Source organism: Callithrix jacchus, chromosome 7 (assembly GCF_049354715.1).
Source record: "Callithrix jacchus isolate 240 chromosome 7, calJac240_pri, whole genome shotgun sequence".
Lineage (NCBI taxonomy): Eukaryota > Metazoa > Chordata > Mammalia > Primates > Cebidae > Callithrix > Callithrix jacchus.
In genome coordinates, this window is record NC_133508.1 from 63601808 (window position 1) to 63623734 (window position 21927).

The following is a 21927-nucleotide window of genomic DNA, read 5'->3' on the forward strand; positions in this document are numbered from 1 at the left end:
CTCACTGTGAGCTCCAGGTTTCCTCTCTGGAAGAATAATGTCCATTCTCCAAGGTTATTGGAAAGGCCAAAAAAGGTACTGGTGAAACCCACAGTTCTGCTGTTAGTACCACAGAGCTGGGGAGGGAAGCAGCAGGCCCAAGGCTAGGTAGGGCCAACAGATGATTGGGGTTTTGGGGAAACTGAGGGCTGGGCAGAAGCAGGCCAGCCTGCAGGCAGTGGACTGGGAGAGCAGAGACAAGCCTCCCTAGAAGAACCTCTCAATGTCAGAAACCATTTATCCAGCATTTCTCAGGTACAGACTGTGCTTGTTTTTTTATCTCCTGGAACTCACAGTGAACCTGAAATGGGGGCAGCATCACTCCCATTTTATCCTTTTGACTTCAACTGCAGGGCACTAAGCCAGGCTGGTCATCTATATCCTGTCTCCTGTTCTGAGCGGCAGTTAAGTGAGGCAGACTGGAGAGAAAAGACAGCCAAGATAAGCAGACAGATGCCAATTGCCTTTGTACTTACAAACTATGGTCGTGTTAACATACGGAACATCAACCATGAACCAGAACCAATTGCTTAACGTAACATAGAGTGGGCCCTGCCCACCCCCCAATACAATACATTTAAGATAAACTTTGAGCTGTTAAATTCCCCCAGGGAAGGAGAAGTTTGCATGATTGGTTAGGGTGGCAATATTATGAGGATGGAGTCAGGATTCACTCCCAGAAGGTAAGTCCTTACTTTCCATGATCAGGCCACCTGAAGACCATGAGCAGGAAGGAAGAGGCCCAGGCGGGGATCAGACCAGCTGGGGATGCAAGGGGACGCAGACTCCATGGCCCAGTGAAATGCACATGGTCCAGGAACCCAGTCAGCCAAGGCAGGAGGAACCAGAGTGGGCACTGCTTCAGGTCTAAGGCCCAGCCTCTCCCACAGGGGTTCCTGGTCCCACTCTTCATTCTGTAGGCTGTGCTTCTCCCAGAAAGGGTGTGACAGCTGGGCCTGGTGGGGGTTAGCAGTACACCTGGAGCAGGGGTGCCCCCGACGAGTCTGTGTCAGTGCCCTGGAAGGATGAGTCATGGCTGGCTGGGTACCCTGGTGGGAAGGAGAGGAGAGGAGGAAACAGGCTCAGGGGAAGGAGCTCATCCAGATCGCATGGCCAGGGAGAAGCCTGCTGAGAAGGAGCAGAGTGTGACTTGAGCCTGGGTCAGTCTGATCCTGGCTGGGTGACCCACTCGGTTTATTGACCTCTCTGAGCCCTAACCTCCCTTTCTGTAAAGGGATAATGAGCCACTCCCAGGGGATTATTGTCAAGGGCAAGAAGACCGCAGCAGAAACACACGGGGTGCCTTTCTAGCACCATGCTGGATGGTCCCCCACCCCCTACTTTCCTAGTCACCTGGACTTGAAGGTTGGGGTGTGATCACTTCCAGCTCACCCGTTCTGGGCACCTGTCCCTGCTTTAGGCCAGCTTGCCAGATGGGGATGGGTCTGTAGCTAAGGCCCTCATCCCTTTTTGATGTCATCCTCACCACCCCAAGAGAAAGCTGGGAAAGGAGCATGTGAGGGGCCCCTAGGGTAGTCCCCCACCCTCCACACCCCTCATTAGGTCAGGACCACACCTGTAACTCCATAAGGCCTCAGCTTCCGGGCAATGGCATCTGCAGTTGTCTCCTGGGAGATCTGTACTGTCAGCTCTAGAGAGGGAATGTGAGGCAGGCAGTGGTCATTATCATATTCTTTCAACCCTACTCCCCACTTTGTTCCCAGCCTGATGAGGGAGGAGCCACTCACTCCTGGGCAGGGCTAGAAAAAGGCCAGGCGCGATGGCTTATGCCTGTAATCCCAGCACTTTGGGAACCGAGGCAGGTGGATCACCTGAGGTCAGGAGTTCGAGACCAGGCTGGCCATCATGACGAAACCCTGTCTTTACTAAAAATACAAAAATTAGCCGGGCATGGTGGTGGGCGCCCGTAATTTACCCAGCTACTCGGTAGGCTAAGGCAGTAGAATCCCTTGAACCCAGGAGGTGGAGGTTGCAGTGAGCCAAGATCGCACCATTGCACTCCAGCCTGGGTAACAAGAGTGAGGCTTTGTCTCCAAAAGAAAGACAGCAGACAATGTGTGCATGTGCAGAGTGGTGGATGAGTGGGAGTTTTGGTTAGGCTAGAGCAGGTCAGAGGCCCAAATTCATGTGGGTCCCTAGGTTATGTTAACCAGGCCAGGCCTAGAAGCTACTCTGGCAGGTGACAGCAGGGGAGAGGAACGTTTTAGGTAAACTTGTTGAACCCAGAGGGCACCTTGTCCTTTCTGGGGACAGTAGCAATGGGCAGAGAGCTCTTCTAGGGTCTGCCTGCTCCTCTCAGCCTTGCTGAGACCTCACTGGGAAGGACCAGAGTGGGAGCTATGGAGTGGGGGATGCGAGAGTTGACAGGAGTAAGGGCAGGGACTGGCTGAGGGGTGGACCCACAGTGGCCAAAGATCCCATTCCAACCCTCTGCTGCTCTACCCCACAGTCCCATGGGGCCCCCACCTACCATCCTGGCTGAGACCTGAGCCCACCATGGTCTCATGGCCACTGTCAGGTGCAGCAGCAGTGGGGGCAGCAGCCCGAGTTGAACGCCCCTCCAAGGTCTGTGGGCGAGCACGGCTCTTTCGGGTACTGATGCGAATGATGCCACGTACCAGGCGGCCCTCAGCATCCTGCTCGTCCAGGTGGTAGTCCTGCGTGATGCTGCTGATAAGGTCCGAGATCTTACTGGTCTTCTCCAGGAACACAGTGTCTGACGTGCACTTGGCCAGCTCATCAATCTGGTGTACGCTGAACAGCTCTGTCAGCTTCTTGAAGATGAGCACATCGATCTCTCGGCTTGACATGGAGCCACTGCCCATCTCCGGCAGGTCCAGGTCTGACTCATGAAAGGAGTAGTACTCCTCGGAGCCACGAGGACTGCTGGCGAGGGTGCTAGGCAGACTGTGTCGCATGGGTGGGGGATCGGCCAGTGGCTCCTTGCAGCAGGAGTCCGCATCAGGGGCTGGGGAGGTGGCCCTGGGATAGGGGTACACAGGGATGCCTTTAAGCTTAACGTCGGGGTAGCTGAAGCTGCTGCCCACAGTTGACTTGAGCCGCTTGTCATCCCGCCGGCTGGGAGGTGCACGGTCAGGGCTGGGGGGCACTCCATTGTGCTCCTTGACCCAGTTGGCTTCAGCAGTCCCCTCAGGGGAGTCCCGAGAAGACAGGCAGAGGCTGCAGCCCCGCACACAGGCTCCACAGCGCTGGAGACAATCCCGGCAGCGGCGGAAGCAGAAGGCAGCCCGACACCACTCCCATACCCAGGGTCTCCAGAGCAGGCAGCAGGCAGGGGACTCAGTGGCTGACTCAGCAGAGCCAGAGATGAAGGTAATGCTCTCTGGCCCATGGTGACCAGGGTCCTTGGGGTCTGGTCTACGGGTACGGCGGCTTGGTGGGGGCTGAGGTGGTTTATCATGTGTCTCCAGACATAGCTCTGTTGGCTGCTCCCAGGGTCCCAAGCGTGGAGGCCCAGATGCTGGGCGGGGGTGTCCAGGGCGGGGCATGGCTCATTGCATGGTTTGCAGCAGCCAGGCACCTGCGGGGGAGAGGCCACAGAGTCAGGATCAGAGGTCAGGGACAAATTCCTGGGCTGACTTGAGCAGCTGCACACTTCTAGTTTCTGAGAGGCCTAGGATGTGGATGGACCCAAGTATGCCCATAAACTCTCATCTCTTGTGGCCCTCCCTCCACAAAGAGGAAGTCTCTGTGGTCTAACCCAGATTTCAAAATTCCCTGTGACTTACACCTATTGGGATGGCTATGAAAGGTAGAACATCTTATCTGAAATGCTTAGGTCCAGAAATGTTTGGATTCTGGGTTTTGGATTGTGTACATTATACTTACCTGTTGAGCATTTCTCATCCAAAAATCTGAAATGCTCCAATGAGCATTTCCTTTAAGTATCATGCTGGTGCTCAACTTTCAGATTTTGGAGTGTTTTGGATTTTTGGATTAGGGATACTCAATCTCTCAATCTGTATTTAAAAATAATCTCCCTTCCCCCAGAAAATAACAAATGTTAGCAATAACGTAGAGAAATTGGAACCCTTGTGCATTTCTGGTAGGAATGTAAAATGGTGCAGCTGCTATGGAAAACAGTATAGTGGTCCCTCTAAAAACATCGAATTCCCTCTTGACCCAGCAATTCCACTTCTGATTACATACCCAGCCTAATTGAGAGCAGGGACTCAGATGTTTATACGAATGTTCACAGCAGGATTATTTACAATAGCCAAAAAGTGGAAACAATCCCAGTGTCTACCAATAGATGAATGACTAAACAAAATGTGGTACATACATATAATGGAATATTATTCAGCCTTAAAAGGGAAGGAAATTCTTTTCTTTTTCTTCTTTTTCTAGGAATCAGCAATATATGTCAAGAAATAGGGAAGGAAATTCTTATACATGCTGCAACATGGATGAACCTTGAAGAACATACTAAGGGAAATAAGCCAGAGGCTGGGCACAGTGGCTCACGCCTGTAATCCCAGACCTTTGGGATGCCAAGGTGGGTGGATCACGAGGTCAGGAGTTCCAGACCAACCTGGCTAACACAGTGAAACCAATTAGCCGGGCATGGTGGTATGTGCCTGTAGTCCCAGCTACTTGGTTGGGGAGGGAGTGCAGTGGAGACAGGAGAATCGCTTGAACCCATGAGGCGGAGGTTGCAGTGAGCTGAGATTGCGCCACTGCCCTCCAGCCTAGTTGACAAAGTGAGACTCTACCTCAAAAAAAAAAAAAGAAAAAATGAATAAGCCAGACACAAAAGGCCAAATAGGCCAGGCTCAGTGGCTCATTCCTGTTATCCCAGCAATTTGGGAGGCCGAGGTGGGTGGATTGCTTGAGCCCAGGAGTTTGAGACCAGCCTAGACAACATGGTGAAAACCCATCCCTACTAAAAATACAAAAATGAGCCAGGCATGGTGTTGCACACCTGTTACCTGAGGGACTGAGGTGGAAGGACCACGTGAGCCTCGGAGGTGGAGGTTGCAGAGAGCTGAGATTGTGCCACTGTACTCCAGCCTGGGCGACAAAGCCAGTCCCTGTCTCAAAAAAAAAAAAAAAAAAAGGACAAATATTGTAAGATTCCATTTATATGACATTTCTAGAATAGTCAAATTCACAGAAACACAAAATAGAATGGTAGTTGCCTGTTGCTGGGGCAGAGGGGAACAGGGAGTTAGTGTTGAATGGGTAGGAAATTTCAGCTGGGGAAGATGAAAAAGTTCTGGAGATGGACGGTGGCAACAGTTGTACGACAATGTGAATGTATTTAATGCCACAGGAATGATGCTTAAATATGGAAATGAAGCTTAAATGTTTTTTTGTTTTGTTTTTTCGTTTTGAGACAGAGTCTCACTCTGTCGTTGAGGCTGGAGTGCAGTGGCGCCATCTCGGCTCACTGCAACTCTGCCTCCTGGGTTCAAGCAATTCTCCTGCCTCAGCCTCTTGAGTAGCTGGGATTATATGCACACGCCACCACACCCAGCTTATTTTTGCATTTTTAGTAGAGACAGGATTTTGCCATGTTGACCAGGCTGGTCTTGAACTCCTGACTTCAGGTGATCTACCCACCTCGGCCCCCTAAAGTGCTGGGATTATAGGTGTGAGTGACGGCGCCCAGCCCTTAAATGTGATTTTTTTTTTTTTTTTTTTTTTTTGAGACAGTCTTGCTCTGTCACCCAGGCAATGGCATGATCTCAGCTTACTGTAAATTCCACCTCCCAAGTTCAAGCACTTCTCCTGCCTCAACCTCCTGAGTAGCCGGGATTACAGGCGTGCGCCACCACACCTGGCCAATTTTTGTATTTTTAGTAGATATGGGGTTTCACCATGTTGGTCAGGCTGGTCTCGAACTCCTGACCTCATGATCTGCCCGCCTCAGCCTCTCAAAGTGCTGGGATTAGAGGCATAAGTCACCACACCAGTGGCATTAGGGTCTTAAACTGGGGGTGTGTGAGAAACATGAGACTGGGCATCAGGATATCTGTGTTCTAGTTACAGTTCTGGCCCTAGTCTAATCCCAGATCTGGCACTTGGGAAACTCAGTGCCACATCCCTAAAGAGGGCCATCATTATCTCTCACCCAAATAGAGTCACAGCCCCCATTCTGGCCACTTCCATTCCCTCCTACTTGCTGTAGCAAGTAAAAACTTAAAAATGTTTAGAGGAACCTGGCAGATACCACTTTAATTAAATGATCAAAGATAATATCACCATAATGGGATGAACTGACATCATGTTCCTCCTGATACTATGTACTAAGAAGGATACAACTCACGAAGTGTTCTTGCCAAAAATGCATAACCTGAATGTAATCATGAGGAAATAATAGACAAGCCCAAGTTCAGATACATGACAACTAAATGCAATGTGATCCTAGATAGGATCCTGGATTAGGAGGAGAAATTGGAACTTGGATAATGTAGATAACTGGTGAAATTTGAAAATAGGCTATATGTTATTTGATAGTATTATATTACTGTTAAATTTTCTGAACTCAATTACGGTGGTTATATAATGTAAGGAAACATACACTGAAACACTTGAGGATAAAGGGACAGGATATCTGCAAGCTAATCTCAAATGTTTCAAACACACAAAAAACAGAAGGTATGTGTGTGTAGAGAAAGTGAGAGAGGGAATATTAGCCATTGGTAAATGGGATGTGAAGGATACAATTCTTTCTTTTTTTCCTTTTTTTTTAAGAGATAAGGTCTCCCTCTGTCATCCAGCTGGGAGTGCAGTGGTGCAACCATAGCTCAATGAAGCCTTGAACAATTGGGCTCAAGTGATCCTCCTGCCTCAACCACTTGAGTAGCTAGGACTATATAGGTGCATACTGCCCTGCCCCACTAGTTTTTTGTTTTGTTTTGTTTTTTGGTAGAGATGGGATCTTGCTATGTTTCTCAGGCTGGTCTTGAACTCCTGGCCTCAAGTGATCCTCCTGTCTTCGCCTGCCAAAGTGCTAGGATTACAGGCATGAGCCTCTGTGCTCGGCCTAGGATACAGTTCTTTTTTTTTTTTTTGAGATGGAGTTTTGCTCTTTTTGCCCAGGCCTGAGTACAATAGCATGATCTTGGCTCATCATAACATCCACCTCCTGGGTTCAAGCAATTCTCCTGCCTCAGACTCCCAAGTAGCTAGGATTATAGGCATGTGCCACCATGCCCGACAAATTTTGAATTTTTAGTAGAGACAGAGTTTCTCCATGTTGGTCAGGGTGGTCTTGAACTCCTGACCTCAGGTGATCTGCCCACCTCGGCCTCCCAAAGTGCTGGGATTACAGGTGTGAGCCACCACGCCCGGCCCTAGGATATAGTTCTTTAACCATTCCTATAACTCTTCAACCCAGTCTCCTGGCCCTACTCAGCACTCCTTCTCCAGGGACCCTCTGGAACCACAAGTCAGAACCCTCTGGAACCACGGCCTTCTGCTGTGCTGTCAGCTGGGTCAGCCTTGTACCCATTGTTTGAGAATAAGTCTATGTCCCAAGGACCATGACCCTAAAGTGCAGGGACTGTGTGTAATTATTTTCTGCCTCAGTATCTGGAACAGGGTTTGGTACACTAGGTGCCTCGGGGCTAACACATTCCAGGTTGCCTCAGGGTAGAACCAGGACCATTGGGTAGAAAGAAAAAAAAGACTTAGGCTCTAGGTTGACCAGAGTATGGATGGGGGATAGGAGGCAAGGGGGGAGTGAAATCCCATCTGCAAAGGTATCCCAGCTAAAATTCTAACAGGTCACTTTAAATTCCCTTGCAATCTGAGGCAAGTGGTTAAAAAAATCTTTGCTTTAGTTCAAGAAATGTGGGGTTGGGTATGGATTCATACATTCATGCAATTAACAGATATTTACTGAGGGCCCACTGTGTGCCATTTTTTTTGAGACAGAGTCTCACCCTGTCACCAGTGCTGGAGCGCATGGGATGATCTTGGCTCACTGAAACCTCCGCCTCCTGGGTGGAGGCAATTCTCATGCCTCAGCCTCCCAAGTAGCCAAGTAGCTGGAATTACAGGTACACGCCACCATGCCCAGCTAATTTTTTTGTACATTTAATAGAGATGGGGTTTCGCCATATTGGCCAGACTGGTCTCAAACATCTAACCTCAAGTGATCTGCCTGCCTCAGCCTCCCAAAGTACTGAGATTACAGACAAGCTACCACACCCAGCCAGCTGTTCTAAATTCTATGGATAAGGTGATAAAACAGACAAAATCCCTCAACCTCAGGAGTTTACACTCTAGTGAAAGAGTTGATTATTGATGGCTTACACTGTTCTAAGTACATCAGAGGTAAAAACCTATTTTCACAACCCTCTTTGTAATATTATTACCTGTATTGTTATACTGAAGCACAGACAGGTTAAATAAGTTGTCCAAAGCCATACATCTGTCTGTACACAATCGGCCTGGCCCCAGACTCTTATCCACTACCCCATCCCATCTATTACTTGGGAGGAAAAAGGCAGTCAAAGGTGTCAGCTGCCAGCTCCATGGACCAGTGTGTGCCCAAAGAGAGCCCATGCTGGGAGCCCTGTCTTCCAGGCTCAGGCCTTCAGGAGAGTGGGCAAATCTACAGTTAACCCCGCTGAGCTCGGAGGTACCTGGACTCCTGAGGATGGGCTGGCTATTGCCTTCTCCCCAACCTCCAAAGTTTTATGGCTCGCTACTATCGATTAAATTAATCCAACGAGTATTTATTGAGCACCTACAAGGTGCCCAGCACTGTGCTAAATTCGGAGAAAACAGCAGTGAATGGGCCAGTAGACTTTCACCTTATTTAACTCTCACAATTGCTCTGTAAATAAATAGTAAATCTCCATTTCACAGATCAGGAATCTGAAGCTCAGAAAGGTGAATTGAGTGGCCCAGAGACGCCTAGCAAGAGAGGGTTGAAAGGATTTGCACTGTGGTGTGCCAGGCTCTGGAGCCTGCATACTTTGTGTGTGCCACACATCTCCAGCAGTGGTGGGATGAGAAGAGAGGCAAGACCTGGGATAAGGACAATGCCAGGTCTCAGTTCCCCACTTCCCCCGAGCCATTAAACCCTCCTGAAGTCAAACTCGGGCTGATTCTTCCAGGCTGTATCTCCCCAACCCTGCTGCTGCCACCACTCCCCCCACCCACCCCATCCAATCCTAGGAACCCTGGTCACTTGGGCTCCCAGTCCCTATTGTGGCTTGAGGCAAGATTCTTAACTTCAGTTTCCTCATCTTTAAATGAGGAGAGATTAGTATCTTCATGCCCGGCAATCCCGTGAGATTTAAATGAAATATTGCCTGCAGTGGGCTTCCCTCAGTGGCCTGGTACCTGGGAGGGGCTAGGTCACTGGGCGCTCTAAGGCACCGCAGGAATCTTCTCGGGAGTCAGACGGTACCGGCCCGACCTCCCTAGATTTCTCGTTGATGCTTCCCTCTTCCGCCTTAGTCTTGCGAACACACATACACTCGGGGCTATGTGTCCCCTTCTCCCAGCGTTCCCACGACGGGCCCGGTCGCGCCAGCCTCTGCCCCCAGCCCCGTGTCAAGCCTCGGACACCCGGCTGGGAGGAGCACCCCAGTCCCGCTCGAGAAACAGCCGTCGGCTCAGTGTACCCTAGGCACTCATATCCGCGGGCACCAAGTCCTCGGGACAAGGAAGAACCAGACCCTGGCACTGCCCCCCGGGCTGCCACAACCCCTGCAACAGCAGTGCCCTTGGGGCGAGCACTACTTTTTCCAGCTGCAAGGGCCCTGCCCTGCGGGCGGACCCAGCCTCCCTCCGGTCCCGACGCTGTTCCTCGGGGTGAGCCAGCGCTTGCCGGGTCCCTACTCTGACCCCGGGTGAGCGCGGCCCCACAGCCAGCCAGTGCAGCCCTGAGGGCGAACGCAGCCCCTTACCCCATTCTGCGCGCTCCGTCCGGGCGCCCGCTCAGGCCGCTCTCCCGCCCGGCCCGCGCACCCCGGAAGTAGGAGGGTGGCCCCCGACGAACCGGGCCCGGGACCCTCCCCCGTCCGGGCGCAGCCTCGAGGGGCTCCCCACACCAGCGCCGCCCTGGTTTGCGCCCCCTCGGGCCCGCGCGGGGCTTACCTGTCCCGCCAGGTGAGCCGCCTCCGGTTCAGCCTCTCCCCCGCCCCCTCGCCGCTCACCTGGGGCGCAGGTAAGCGACTCGCGGGAGCGCTGCACGGGCCGCCGCTAGGGACACACTTCCTGCCTCCGCGAAGCGCCGTCGCGCACCTGGGCCGAGGCCCCGCCCCTGGGCTTCGTGGAGCTGCGCGGCGCTTCTCCGGTGCTCGGCCGGTTTGACCTAGTCGGGGTAGGTGGGGTGTGGTTAGGAGGGGTCGAGAGGCGCTGGGGCTCAGTCTCCTCTTCTGTTCGACAGGCTGGTGGTCCTCTTAGTCTCTGACTACCTGTGGAGTGCCTGCCCGGCCATAAAGCTCCAACTTAAAGGGAAGCTCTCTACTGGGAAGCTTTCCCTGACCCTAAGTTTGTTTTTCTGTTGTACAGAGCAGTCCCTGGGATCAGCACACTGTCGTTTTCTAGTCTTCTGTCTCCTTCAGCCTCCTGCCTTACAGGGTTTGGTCTTGTTCCTCTGCGTTTCTGGTGCTCAGCACAGGTCCTGGCACAAATAGGTGCTCAACAAATATTTCCCACTGAATGAGTGGCTGGGTCCCAATTTCTCCCTTTGTCCTGAGGCAGAACTGGGAGCCTGGGCCGCTGGTCAGTTTATCTTTTCTTTTGTTCAGAGAAATCTGTAGGTAAAGACAAGAACCTCAGCTCTGGGGCCCCAAGTAGGGTAGAGGAGGGGGCCAGGATCAGAAGTGGTGGCCATGGTCACTACATCCAAAGTTGGTCTCTCTGCAAGAGGCAACACCTTGGACTGTCAAGAAGGCAAGGCTCAGACTATTCTGGGTTACTGTTCCCCTTAATATTAATAACAACTCTAGCTGGGAGTGGTGGCGGGCACCTGTAATCCTAGCTACTCGGGAGGCTGAGTCAGGAGAATCGCTTGAACCCGGGAGGCAGAGGTGCAATGAGCCAAGATTGCACCTTTGCAGGCCAGGCAACAAGAGTGAAACTCTCTCTCTCTCTCTCTCTCTCTCTCTCTCTCTACACACACACACACACACACACACACACACACACACACACATATGTATATATATATATATATATATATATCAATAACTTAATAGCATTAATAAACAAGTGACTTTTAGGGAGCATCCCCAGGAACAATGCATGCTGAAGCCCTTAACCTGTGATATGGGTCAGGTATTATCATTTCCATTTTACAGAAGAGGAAACTGAAGCTTAGAGAGGGGACATTGCCGGGCGCGGTGGCTCACCCCTGTAATCCCAGCACTTTGGGAGTCCGAGGCGGGTAGATCACGAGGTCAAGAGATCGAGACCATCCTGGTCAACATGGTGAAACCCCATCTCTACTAAATATACAAAAAATTAGCTGGACATGGTGGTGCATGCCTGTAATCCCAGCTACTCAGGAGGCTGAGGCAGGAGAATTGCCTGAACCCAGGAGGCGGAGGTTGCAGTGAGCCGAGATCACGCCATTGCACTCCAGCCTGGGTAACAAGAGTGAAAACTCCGTCTCAAAAAAAAAAGAGAGAGGGGACATTGTTTGCTCAGGCAGTTGGCACAAACTGACTTTGGGCAAGGCACTTTCCTTTTCTAAACCTAATCTCTGGAGATAATAGTACCTCTTTTCAACTGGGAGGATTAAAGGAGGTCATGGATGCAGCAGGAAGGTATCACTGGGGTGCATTAGGCATAGGTGTTCAATTTCCAACAGATACCCTCCACCCCGGTGCCTCCCACCACATCTTGTCCACATTCCCTCCAGAGGAAAGTGGCAGATTGTATTCTTATTTGGAGCTCAGAGAATGAGTCACATCCTCACTTCACAGTCACATCTTGTGCAGTTGAACATCTGTGTACTCTAAGACCTAGCAAGTCCATTCCTATGGTACAGCCAAGCCACAGTAAGCTCTTGTACAATGCACCAGGAGAGAATGTATACAAGAATGTTAGTAGAAACATTGTTTACAGTAGCCCCAAACCGAAAACATGTAAATGCTAATGACAGGACATAGAGAAACGTGGGCTATTCATCCAAAGGAATTAATTATAGAGCAGTAGAAAATAAATTTTAAAAAGCAACATGGGTAGATCATGATAATATAATATTGAATGGAAAAAAGGCAAATCTCAGAAGACTACATATAGAATGACATCCTTTTTATATGATTCAAAAATAACTAGAACTACTGCATTTAAGCATAATACTAGATTGAACCATATGAATTTGCTGTTATTTGACCCATTTTGATCTAAAAGTAATGGCAAATTCATGTGCTTCAGCGGAATTTATATGTGAAAAAAACTATATGTGAAATGCAGTGATGTGATCTTGGCTCACAGTAGCCTCTGCCTCTTGGGTTCAAGAAATCCTCCTATCTCAGCCTCCTGAGTAGCTGGGACCATTATTTTGTTTTTCATCATTTACTTACTTGTTTTTCTTTTCTTTTTTTTTTTTTTAATTAAGGTATAATTGACCTGTAGTAAAATTCACCCTTTTTAATGTACAGTTCTGTGAGTTTTGAAAAATGCATACAGTGACACAACCGCCACAGCAATCAAGATCAGTTTAATCACACCCTAGAAATTCCCCTGAACCCCTCTGTAGTCAGTTCCTCACCTTGACTCCAGTCCTTAACAACCATTGATCTTTCTTCTATATCCATAGTTTTGCTTTTTCCAGAATTTTAGTTGTAAAAGTACAGAATTGCTCGACAAAATTGTAATTCTGTGGTACCTAAAATGCTGTAGATTAATAAGAATATGATGACCGAAGCAACTCAGAGCTACTTTCCCTTGCTTAGAAAGAAAAAAAAGAAGGAAGGAAGAAAGGAAGGAAGGCAGGAGGGAGGGAGGGAGGGAAGGAAGAAAAGAAGGAAGGAAGGAAGGAAGGAAGGAAGGAAGGAAGGAAGGAAAGAAAGAAATATGATCTCTGAATCTCTGGCTATGCTTTCTGGCGAGTGTTTTGTGAAGTGTTTTGCAATAGGCACAAGGTAGCTCTTATTATGGCGAGTGTTTTGTGAAGTGTTTTGCAATAGGCACAAGGTAGCTCTTATTATTTCTAATCAGATCCACACTGAAACTTCCCCTTTCTCTGCTCCTCTCCCTCCCTCACTCAAAGACACTGGGCCCTGTTCCCAGGGGTCCTTCCCATTGCCACCATGCATATTCAAAAACTGTCAAAAATCAGTGACACTCTTAGGCCAGGCACAGTGGCTAACACCTGTAATCCCAGCACTTTGGGAGGCCAAGGCGAGTGGATTACCTGAGGATCAGGAATTCAAGACCAGCCTGGCCAGCATGGTGAAACCCTGTCTCTACTGAAAATACAAAATTAGCCAGGCCTGGTGGCACATGCCTGTAATCCCAGCACTTTGGGAGACTGAGGCTGGCAGATCACCTGAGATCAGGAGTTTGAGACCAGCCTGGACAACATGGTGAAACCCCGTCTCTACTCAAAATAGAAAAATTAGCCAGGCATGGTGGCAGGCATCTGTAATCCCGGTTACTCAGGAGGCTGAGGCAGGAGAATGGCTTGAACCTGGGAGGCAGAGGTTGCAGTGAGCCAAGGTCACACCACTGTACTCCATCCTGGGTGACAAGAGCAAAATTCTGTCTCAAAAACAAAAACCAATGACACTCTAGATACATACCTAAAAGAATAAAAAATAGGGCCTCAAACACATACTTGTATGCCAGTGTTCATTGCAGCGTTATTCCTAATAGCCAAAAGGTAGAAACAACCCAACAGAGGAATGGATAAACAAAGTGTGATGACCGGGTGTGGTGGCTTATGCCTATAATCCCAGCACTTTGGGAGGCCGAGGTGGGTGGATCACAAGGTTAGAAATTCAAGACCAGCCTGGCCAAAATGGTGAAACCCCAGGTCTCTACTAACAATACAAAAATTAGCCAGGCATGGTGGCAGGCGCCTGTAATCCCAGCTACTCAGGAGGCTGAGGCAGGAGAATTGCTTGAACCTGAGTGGCAGAGGTTGCAGTGAGCTGAGATTGCGCCACTGCACTCCAGCCTGGGTGATAGAGTGAGACTCTGTCTCAAAATATATATATACAAAACAAAAAAACAAAATGTGGGCCGGGCGCGGTGGCTTATGCCAGTAATCCTAGCACTTTGGGAGGCTGAGGTGGGTGGATCACCTGAGGTCAGGAGTTCAAGACCAACCTGGCCATCAGGGTGAAACCCCATCTTTAAAAAAGAAAAATAAAAAAGAAAAAAAATGTGATATATATATATGTATGTGTGTATATGTGTGTGTGTGTGTGTGTATGTATATATATATACAAGGGAATATTTTTCAGCCATAAAAACAATGACGTTCTGACACATACAACAAGAGGAATGAACCTTGAAGACATTATGCTAAGTGAAATAAGCCGGACACAAAGGACACGTATTGCATGATTCTCACTTACATGAAATATCTAGAATAGTCAAATTCACAGAGACAGAAAGGTTAGCAGTTATCAGGGGCTGGATGGAGAGGGGAATGAGAAGTTATTGCTTAATGGGTACAGAGTCTCTGTTTGGAGTGATAAAAGTTGTGGAAATAGATAGTGGTGATGGTTGCACAACACTGTGGATGTAATTAATGCCACTGAATTTATACTTTAAAGTGATTTCAATGGCAGATTTTATGTAGAAGTATTTTCCCAAATTAAAAAACAAATAATACCACATAATTTTTATTAGTCAATTTAAGTAAGTAACGAAACAGGCCAGGCGTGGTGGCTCATGCCTGTAATCCCAGCACTGTGGGAGGCCAAGATGGGTGGATCACCTGAGACTAGGAGATTAAGACCAGCCAGACTGACATGGTGAAACTCCATCTCTAATGAAAATACAAAAAAATTAGCCAGGCATGGTGGCACATTCCTGTAATACCAGCTACTTGGGAGGCTGAGACAAGAGAATTGCTTAAACCGAGATGGCGGAGGTTGCAGTAAGCTGAGATTGTGCCGTTGCACTCCAGCCTGGGTGACAAAAGTGAAAATCTGTCTCAAAATAAATAAATAAAATAAATAAATGACAAACCCCTTCCTCACAAAAAACCCAGTGACACTCTTTGAAGCAAAACAGAGTACCTTATAGGTCCAGCATTCAGCTGGCAAAGGAAAGAGAGATCTACTGGAGTGAATTTTCCAGGTCACAACCTGCCTCTCCTGTACACTTTCCTTTACAGTTTACAAAACAAGCACATTTTTTATTTGATCCTTATTACAGCCCTATTGAGGTTGGCATCGTCATATTCATTTTTGCAAGTGGGGAAACTGATGCCCATAGAGGTTAGACCATTTTGCTCAAGGCCACACTTCAAATGAGTAATGGAGCTGGGTGGGAACCCCGTGTTTCTGAATTCCTATATAGGGTTCCTAACTGTACCCTCCTCCAAGCCCTTACAGGCTGTGTCTGGGCTTCTTACTTACTTTGTTTTTTGAGACGGAGTTTCACTCATGTTCACCAAGCTGGAGTGCAGTGGTGCGATCTCGGCTCACCACAACCTCCACCTCCTGGGTTCAAGCAATTCTTCTGCCTCGGCCTCCCAAGTAGCTGGGATTACAGGCATGTGCCACCATACCTGGCTAATTTTGTATTTTTAGTAGAGACAGCCTTTCTCCATGTTAGGCTGGTCTCGAATTCCTGGCCTCAGGTGATTCAACCACGTTGGTTTCCCAAAATGCTGGGATTACAGGCGTGAGCCACCACGCCCGGCCTTGTCTGGGCTTCTTTCTAAGCAGAGAGGAGGACTCTGTCATCAGTCTCTTGAGCTCAGTTTTTCCTTTTGGCCTTGACCTGGGGCCATTGTCCCAATCCTCTGCTTTTCCCATGGTTGCTCTACTCTGTTCAATTTTTACTTTTCTGATCACCCTCCTCAGCCACCATTTAGGCTCCCAGGCTGGTGGTGACAGCTTGAAGGAGGAGGGAGGTATCAAGGATGACTCTGGGTTTCTGGCTTTGTTACTGGATGAATGGAGATGACTGGGGAGGACAAGTTTGGGGTGTAAGAATGCAAACGTAGTGTTAGACCTGTTGAATTTGAAGATCTGTGAGATAGCCAAGACATCACCATTGTATCCATGGATGCCATTTCGGAGTGCTGTTTAGGAGCTGCAACGCATACCACATTGGGGCTGGGGAGGAGCAGTGGGTAAGGGGAATGTGGGCAGGGGTGTGTGAAGCCAGCCAGGGTGTCCACCTGCCTGCCTGCCTTTCTTCCCTGGGTATCTCCTGCTTGCCTCTGGTGTGCTTCTCCTTTATGGGCACTAGGGGGCAGCACACAACAGTGGAAATTGTCAGAACTTCAGCGTCACAGGTTCTGACTTGGAATACTAGATGCTCAGCTAGACGGGGTAGGAACCCATGAACTTACTCTTTTTGGACCTCAGCATTTCTTTCTTTCTTTCTTTTTTTGAAATGGAGTCTCACTCCGTTGCCCAGGCTGGAGTACAGTGGTGCAGTCTCAGCTCACTGCAACCCAGGTCTCCCGGGTTCAAGGGATTCTCCTGCCTCAGCCTCCCTAGTAGCTGGGATTACAGGCGTGGGCCACCACACGCAGCTAATTTTTGTATTTTTAGTAGAGACAGGGTTTCACCATGTGGCCAGGCTGGTCTTGAACTCTTCACCTCAGGTGATCTGTATACCTCAGCCTCCTAAAGTGCTGGGATTACAGGCATGAGCCACAGTGCCTGGCCTGGACCTCAGTATTTCTCATCCAAAAAATGGGTTTAACATGAGGCAGGATAACACATTGGTTTAGAGTGTGAACTCTGGAGCCATAGGATCTGAACTTGTGCCCCAGTTCATACCCATACCAGCTGTGTGTTTCTTTGGCCAAGTTATTGAACTCCTCTGTGCCTCAGATGCCTCATTGGTAAAGTGTGGGTAGTAATAGCTTCATGTGGTACAACAGAGACCAGCGCATGGTAAGTACTAAATCTATGTCAGCTATTTATAGTAACCCCTTTTCCTCATCTCCATGCCCCACCCTCTGGTCCCCTGCTCTGTCATTCTGGGGCTGGAACTCTCAAAGGCAAGACCACTGCCTCTGAGAATAAGCAGAGCAAATTACTGTTATTGACCATGACTGCCTACAATGTGTTAGGTTTATTATGTGCCTTATTCCATTTAATCCCCATAGTAAGGCTGTCAGGGTGGCTCACATCTGCAATCCCAGCACTTTGGGTAGCCAAGACAGGAGGATTGCTGGAGCTCAGGAGCTCAGACCAGGCTGGAAAACAGGAAGACTTTGTCTCTACCAAAAAAACAGGAAAAAAAATTAGCCAGGCATGGTGATGCATTCCTGTGGTCCCAGCTACTCAGGAGGCTGAGGCAGGAGGATCACTTGAGCCTGGGAGGTCAAGGTTGCAGTGAGCAGTGATCATGCCATTGCACTCCAGCCTGGGTGACAGAGCAAGACCCTGTCCCTCCAGCAAAAAAAAAAAAAAAAAAAAAAAAAATTATCACAATAACTCAGTGAACAGATCTCAAACTCCCATTTTACAGCTAAGAAAACAAGGGCTCAGAGATTTCAGCTACCTAGTAAGTGTCAGAGCCTAGAACTGAGCCCAAGTTCATTCTGGTTCAGAGCCTGAGCTCTTTGCAGTGGCTTCTCTGGGCCCCCCAGAAACTGGGCCCTTGGAGGTTGCCTTGTGCCCTGGTGGAATGGAAGGTTTTCCCCTCAAGAATCTCAATAGGCCGGGCGCGTTGGCTCACGCCTATAATCCCAGCACTTTGGGAGGCCGAGGCGGGTGGATCACGAGGTCAAGAGATCGAGACCATCCTGGTCAACAAGGTGAAACCCTGTCTCTACTAAAAATACAAAAATTAGCTGGGCATGGTGGTGTGCGCCTGTAGTCCCAGCTACTCGGGAGGCTGAGGCAGGAGAATTGCTTGAACCCAGGAGGCAGAGGTTGCAGTGAGCCAAGATCGCACCATTGCACTCCAGCCTGGGTAACAAGAGCGAAACTCAGTCTCAAAACAAAAAACAAACAACAAAAAGAATCTCAATAATTCCCTTCCATCATCAGCTGCCATACCACTCTTTCTCCACATAGAATCTCTTAGAATAATTATTATTCTTTTTTCTTTCTTTCTTTTTTCTTACTTCATCTTAGGGGCAGTCATCTTTCACTATATTATTATTATTTTTATTTTTAGAGTCTTGCTCTGTCACCCAGACTGGAGTATAATGGCATGATCTCGGCTCAGTGCAACCTCTGCCTCCTGGGCTCAAGTGATTCTCCTGCCTCAACCTCCTGAGTAGCTGGGATTACAGGCATGCTTCACCATACCTGGCTAATTTTTGTAATTTTATTTTATTTATTTATTTAAAGATGGGGTTTCACCCTGATGGCCAGGCTGGTCTTGAACTCCTGACCTCAGGTGATCCACCCACCTCGGCCTCCCAAAGTGCTAGGATTACAGGTGTGAGCCACCGCAGGCGGCCTAATTTTTGTATTTTTAGTAGAGACAGGGTTTCACCATGTTGGTCAGGCTGGTCTCGAACTCCTGACCTTGCAATCCGCCCACCTCAACCTCCCAAAGTACTTGTGAGCAGTGGCGCAGTGAGCCACTGCGCCCAGCCAAATCTCTTAGAATTCTGAATGGAGGCCAGGTACGGTAGCGCATGCCTATAATCCCTGCACTTTGGGAGGCCAAGGCAGGTGGATCACTTGAGGTCAGGAGTTTGAGACCAGCCTGGGCAACATGGAGAAACCCCTGTCTCTACTAAAAAGATAAAAATTAGCCAGGTGTGGTGGTGCACATCTGTAATCCCAGCTACTCAGAAGGCTGAGGCAAGAGTATAGCTTGAACCTGGGAGGCAGAATTTGCAGTGATTCAAGATCGCGCCACTGCACTCCTGCCTGGGCAACAGAGCAAGACTCAGTCTTGGTGGGGGGGGCGGCGGAAGGCAGGGCACAGTGGCTCATGTGTGTAATCCTAGCACTTTGGGAGGCCCAGGTGAGCAGATTGCCTAAACTCAGGAGTTTGAGATCAATCTGGGCAACACTGCAAAATCCTGTCTCTACTAAAAATACAAAAAATTAGCCAGGCATGGTGGTGTGCACCTGTAATCCTGGCTACTTGGGAGGCTGAGGCAATAGAATCACTTGAACCTGTAAGGTGGAGGTTGCAGTAAGCCAAGATTGTGCCATTGCACTGAAGCCTGGGCAACAGAGCAAGACTCTGTCTCACCAGGAAAAAAAAAAAAGAATTCTGAATGGAATTGGCTGAAAGGGAACCCCCTGGGGTGAAAAGGGGAAGAACCCAGTAGGATGAGGCAGAATTGGAATGTGTAAGATGAGGTTGTCTTGGCTCCTCTGATTGGTCAGGTTGTCCGCACAGGTCAGAAAATGGGTCAATGACCATTCAGAGTTGCCTTTCCCTTTTCCTTCATTGGCCAAAGATGGCATGTCCTGGAGGCTAGAGAGAAACAGAGGAGGCCAGGGCTCAGTGGCTTATGCCTGTAATCCCAGCACTTTGGGAGGCCAAGGAGGGCAGATCACTTGAGGTCAGGAGTTCAAGACCAGCCAGACCAAATGGTGAAACCAGATCTCTACTAAAAATACAAAAATTAGCTGGGCATGGTGGCACAGGCTTGTAACCCTAGCTACTCAGAAGGCTGAGGCATGAGAATCGCTTGAACCCAGGAGGTGGAGCCTGCAGTGAGCCTAGATCCCGCCACTGCACTCCATCCTGGGTGACAAAGCGAGGCTCTGTCTCAAAAACGAGAGATACCATAGGGGTGGGTGCAGTGTTGAGGTGGGTGAGGGGCAAGTGAATGGGGCTTTGCACTGGGTGGGAGCTGTAGACAGAGGTGCAAGGGGAGCCCCCTGGAACTCCAGGCTGCATTGTTAGACAGGCAGGAGGCTCCAGGGATTCCTGGGGTTCTCTGGCTTGAGTCAGTGCTGCACCCCATTGCTGGGCCTATAGGGAGCAGCAAGCTGAGGAACCATCTTGTGCCAGGTTGAGGCAGGGGCTGACGCTTTGATCCTAGTCCCTAGTCCCTAGTAAAAATATTTTCCAGAGTCCTTGTGCTAAAAGAAGCTTCATCCATCCCCCTCAATATGCCAATGAGAAAATGAGGTGCGAGAGGGGAATGAATTAGTTGAGGTCACATGGTGAGTAAGGGGTGGGCCTTGACAAATATGGACCTCTGCTCCCTTACCTGGCTCCGTGTGGTGTCGAGATAAACCTGGGTTCAAATCCTACCATTACTGCTTGTTGACTTTGAGCTTGGACAAGTGACTCAGACTCTCTGGGCTTCAGTCTCTACATCAGTGGAATGCATTCATTCATTCAGTCCTTCTCTTGGCTGCACTCTAATTCCCCACCATAGTACTCTCTCACTGTTACACACACACCCACATCTACACACAACACAGACACCCATATATACACACAACACACACACACACACACATGCAAGGCTACACATGGCTGAGCTGAGGGGTTACTCAGAGCACTGCATCTCTGGCCACTGAACACCACCCCCACTTTCCGCCCACCACAGACAATATCACTGCCTCTTGGAAGCCATCCTGGAGAGCCCCCAGATAGAAGGCTGTGCCCTATGCTGCCTCAAGGCCATCTGGGCCCCTGAGTGAACTTGACCTCCCCTACTGTTTTTCCTGGCTCTAGACTGGAACTCCCAAGGGTAAGATCTGTCCTGATTTACCTCTGAGTCCCCAACACCCAGCCCAGGGCAGGGCCCAAAGGCTCCTGCTGGGAGTGTTCATGGGAGGGGTAAGTGAAGGAAGCCTCTCCAGCTCTTTTCCTTTCTTAAGAACCCAAGGCCAGCAGCTTCGCCTCCCAAACCATCGATGTGGCAGAAAGTGCCCTGGAGAGAGGGCTCAAACAGAGCTGGGATGGAATCCTGGTCCAGCCTTTTTCTAACTGTGTGAACTTGGGAAATTACCTCACTTTTTTGAGACTCAGTTTCCTCTTCTATAGATAGCGTACCTGAAGAGAAGACATTTAAGCTGAGAATGGAAAGACCTAAATGGAAAGATTGAGAGGATTGCACCAGAGTGAACAGCTGGTGCAAAGGCCCTGAGGTTGGGATAAGCTCAGCCCCTTAGAGGAGCAGGAAGGAAGTCAGTGTTGTCTGAGTGCAGTGAGCAAGGGGAAGAGGGACTTCTTTTAATCTAAGGGACATGGGCACTGACTGGATGAGCCCGGGAGTGGCTCTGGTTGCTGTATGGTGATTGGTGATTGCAGGAAGGCAACTCTGGACACAGGGAGTCCAGGTGAGAGATGATGGAGTCTGGATGAGAAGTGGTCAGATCCGTGAATATTTCGGAGGAGGATCCCACAGGACTGGATGTAGAGGGTAAGGGAAGAGGGGACTCAGGATGTCCATTGTTTCACTTATTTATTGCTGAGAAACAAACTATCCCTACAACTTAGTGGCATAAAACAATGATAAATGATTTCTAAAAATTCTGTGGTTTGGCTGGGGCTCTGCAGGGCAGTTCTGGTTCCGCCTAGTTGGTGCGTGTGGCTGGGAGCTCAGCTGGGACTGGATCGCCCAAGATGGCTAGTCTTTCTCCACGGCCTCTCATCATTCAGGAGTCTAGCTGACCATGTTTCCATGTGGCATCTGGCTTCCAAGAGGACAAGCCCCAGGCTGCAAATGCTTATCAAACCTCTCCTTGCTTCACGTTCCTTGGTGTCCTGTTGACCAAAGCAAGTCCTACAGCCAAGCCCAGAGTCAACATGGGAGGGGACACACAAGAGCATAGATCCATGGAGGCCTGGTTC

The 21927-nt window shown here is 49.3% G+C and overlaps 1 protein-coding gene across 4 annotated transcripts; it reads right to left on the bottom strand.

Moving 5' to 3' along the window:
- Positions 1–490: 490 nt before the first annotated feature.
- Positions 491–10221, bottom strand: KDF1 (keratinocyte differentiation factor 1). 4 transcript variants are annotated; one of them, XM_054258983.2, is made up of 5 exons: positions 10141–10221; positions 5010–5111; positions 2531–3601; positions 1616–1690; positions 491–1088 (listed from the first exon to the last, which is right to left on the bottom strand). In XM_054258983.2, the coding sequence occupies exons 3-5, from the start codon at positions 3567–3569 to the stop codon at positions 1006–1008; spliced, it is 1197 nt and encodes a 398-aa protein (XP_054114958.1). In that variant the 5' UTR covers positions 3570–3601; positions 5010–5111; positions 10141–10221; the 3' UTR covers positions 491–1005. The 4 variants fall into 4 exon arrangements, with proteins under 4 accessions (XP_054114958.1, XP_054114957.1, XP_008998965.1 ...); XM_054258982.2 differs by having other exon boundaries at positions 5003–5111; XM_009000717.5 differs by lacking the exon at positions 5010–5111.
- Positions 10222–21927: the final 11706 nt, after the last annotated feature.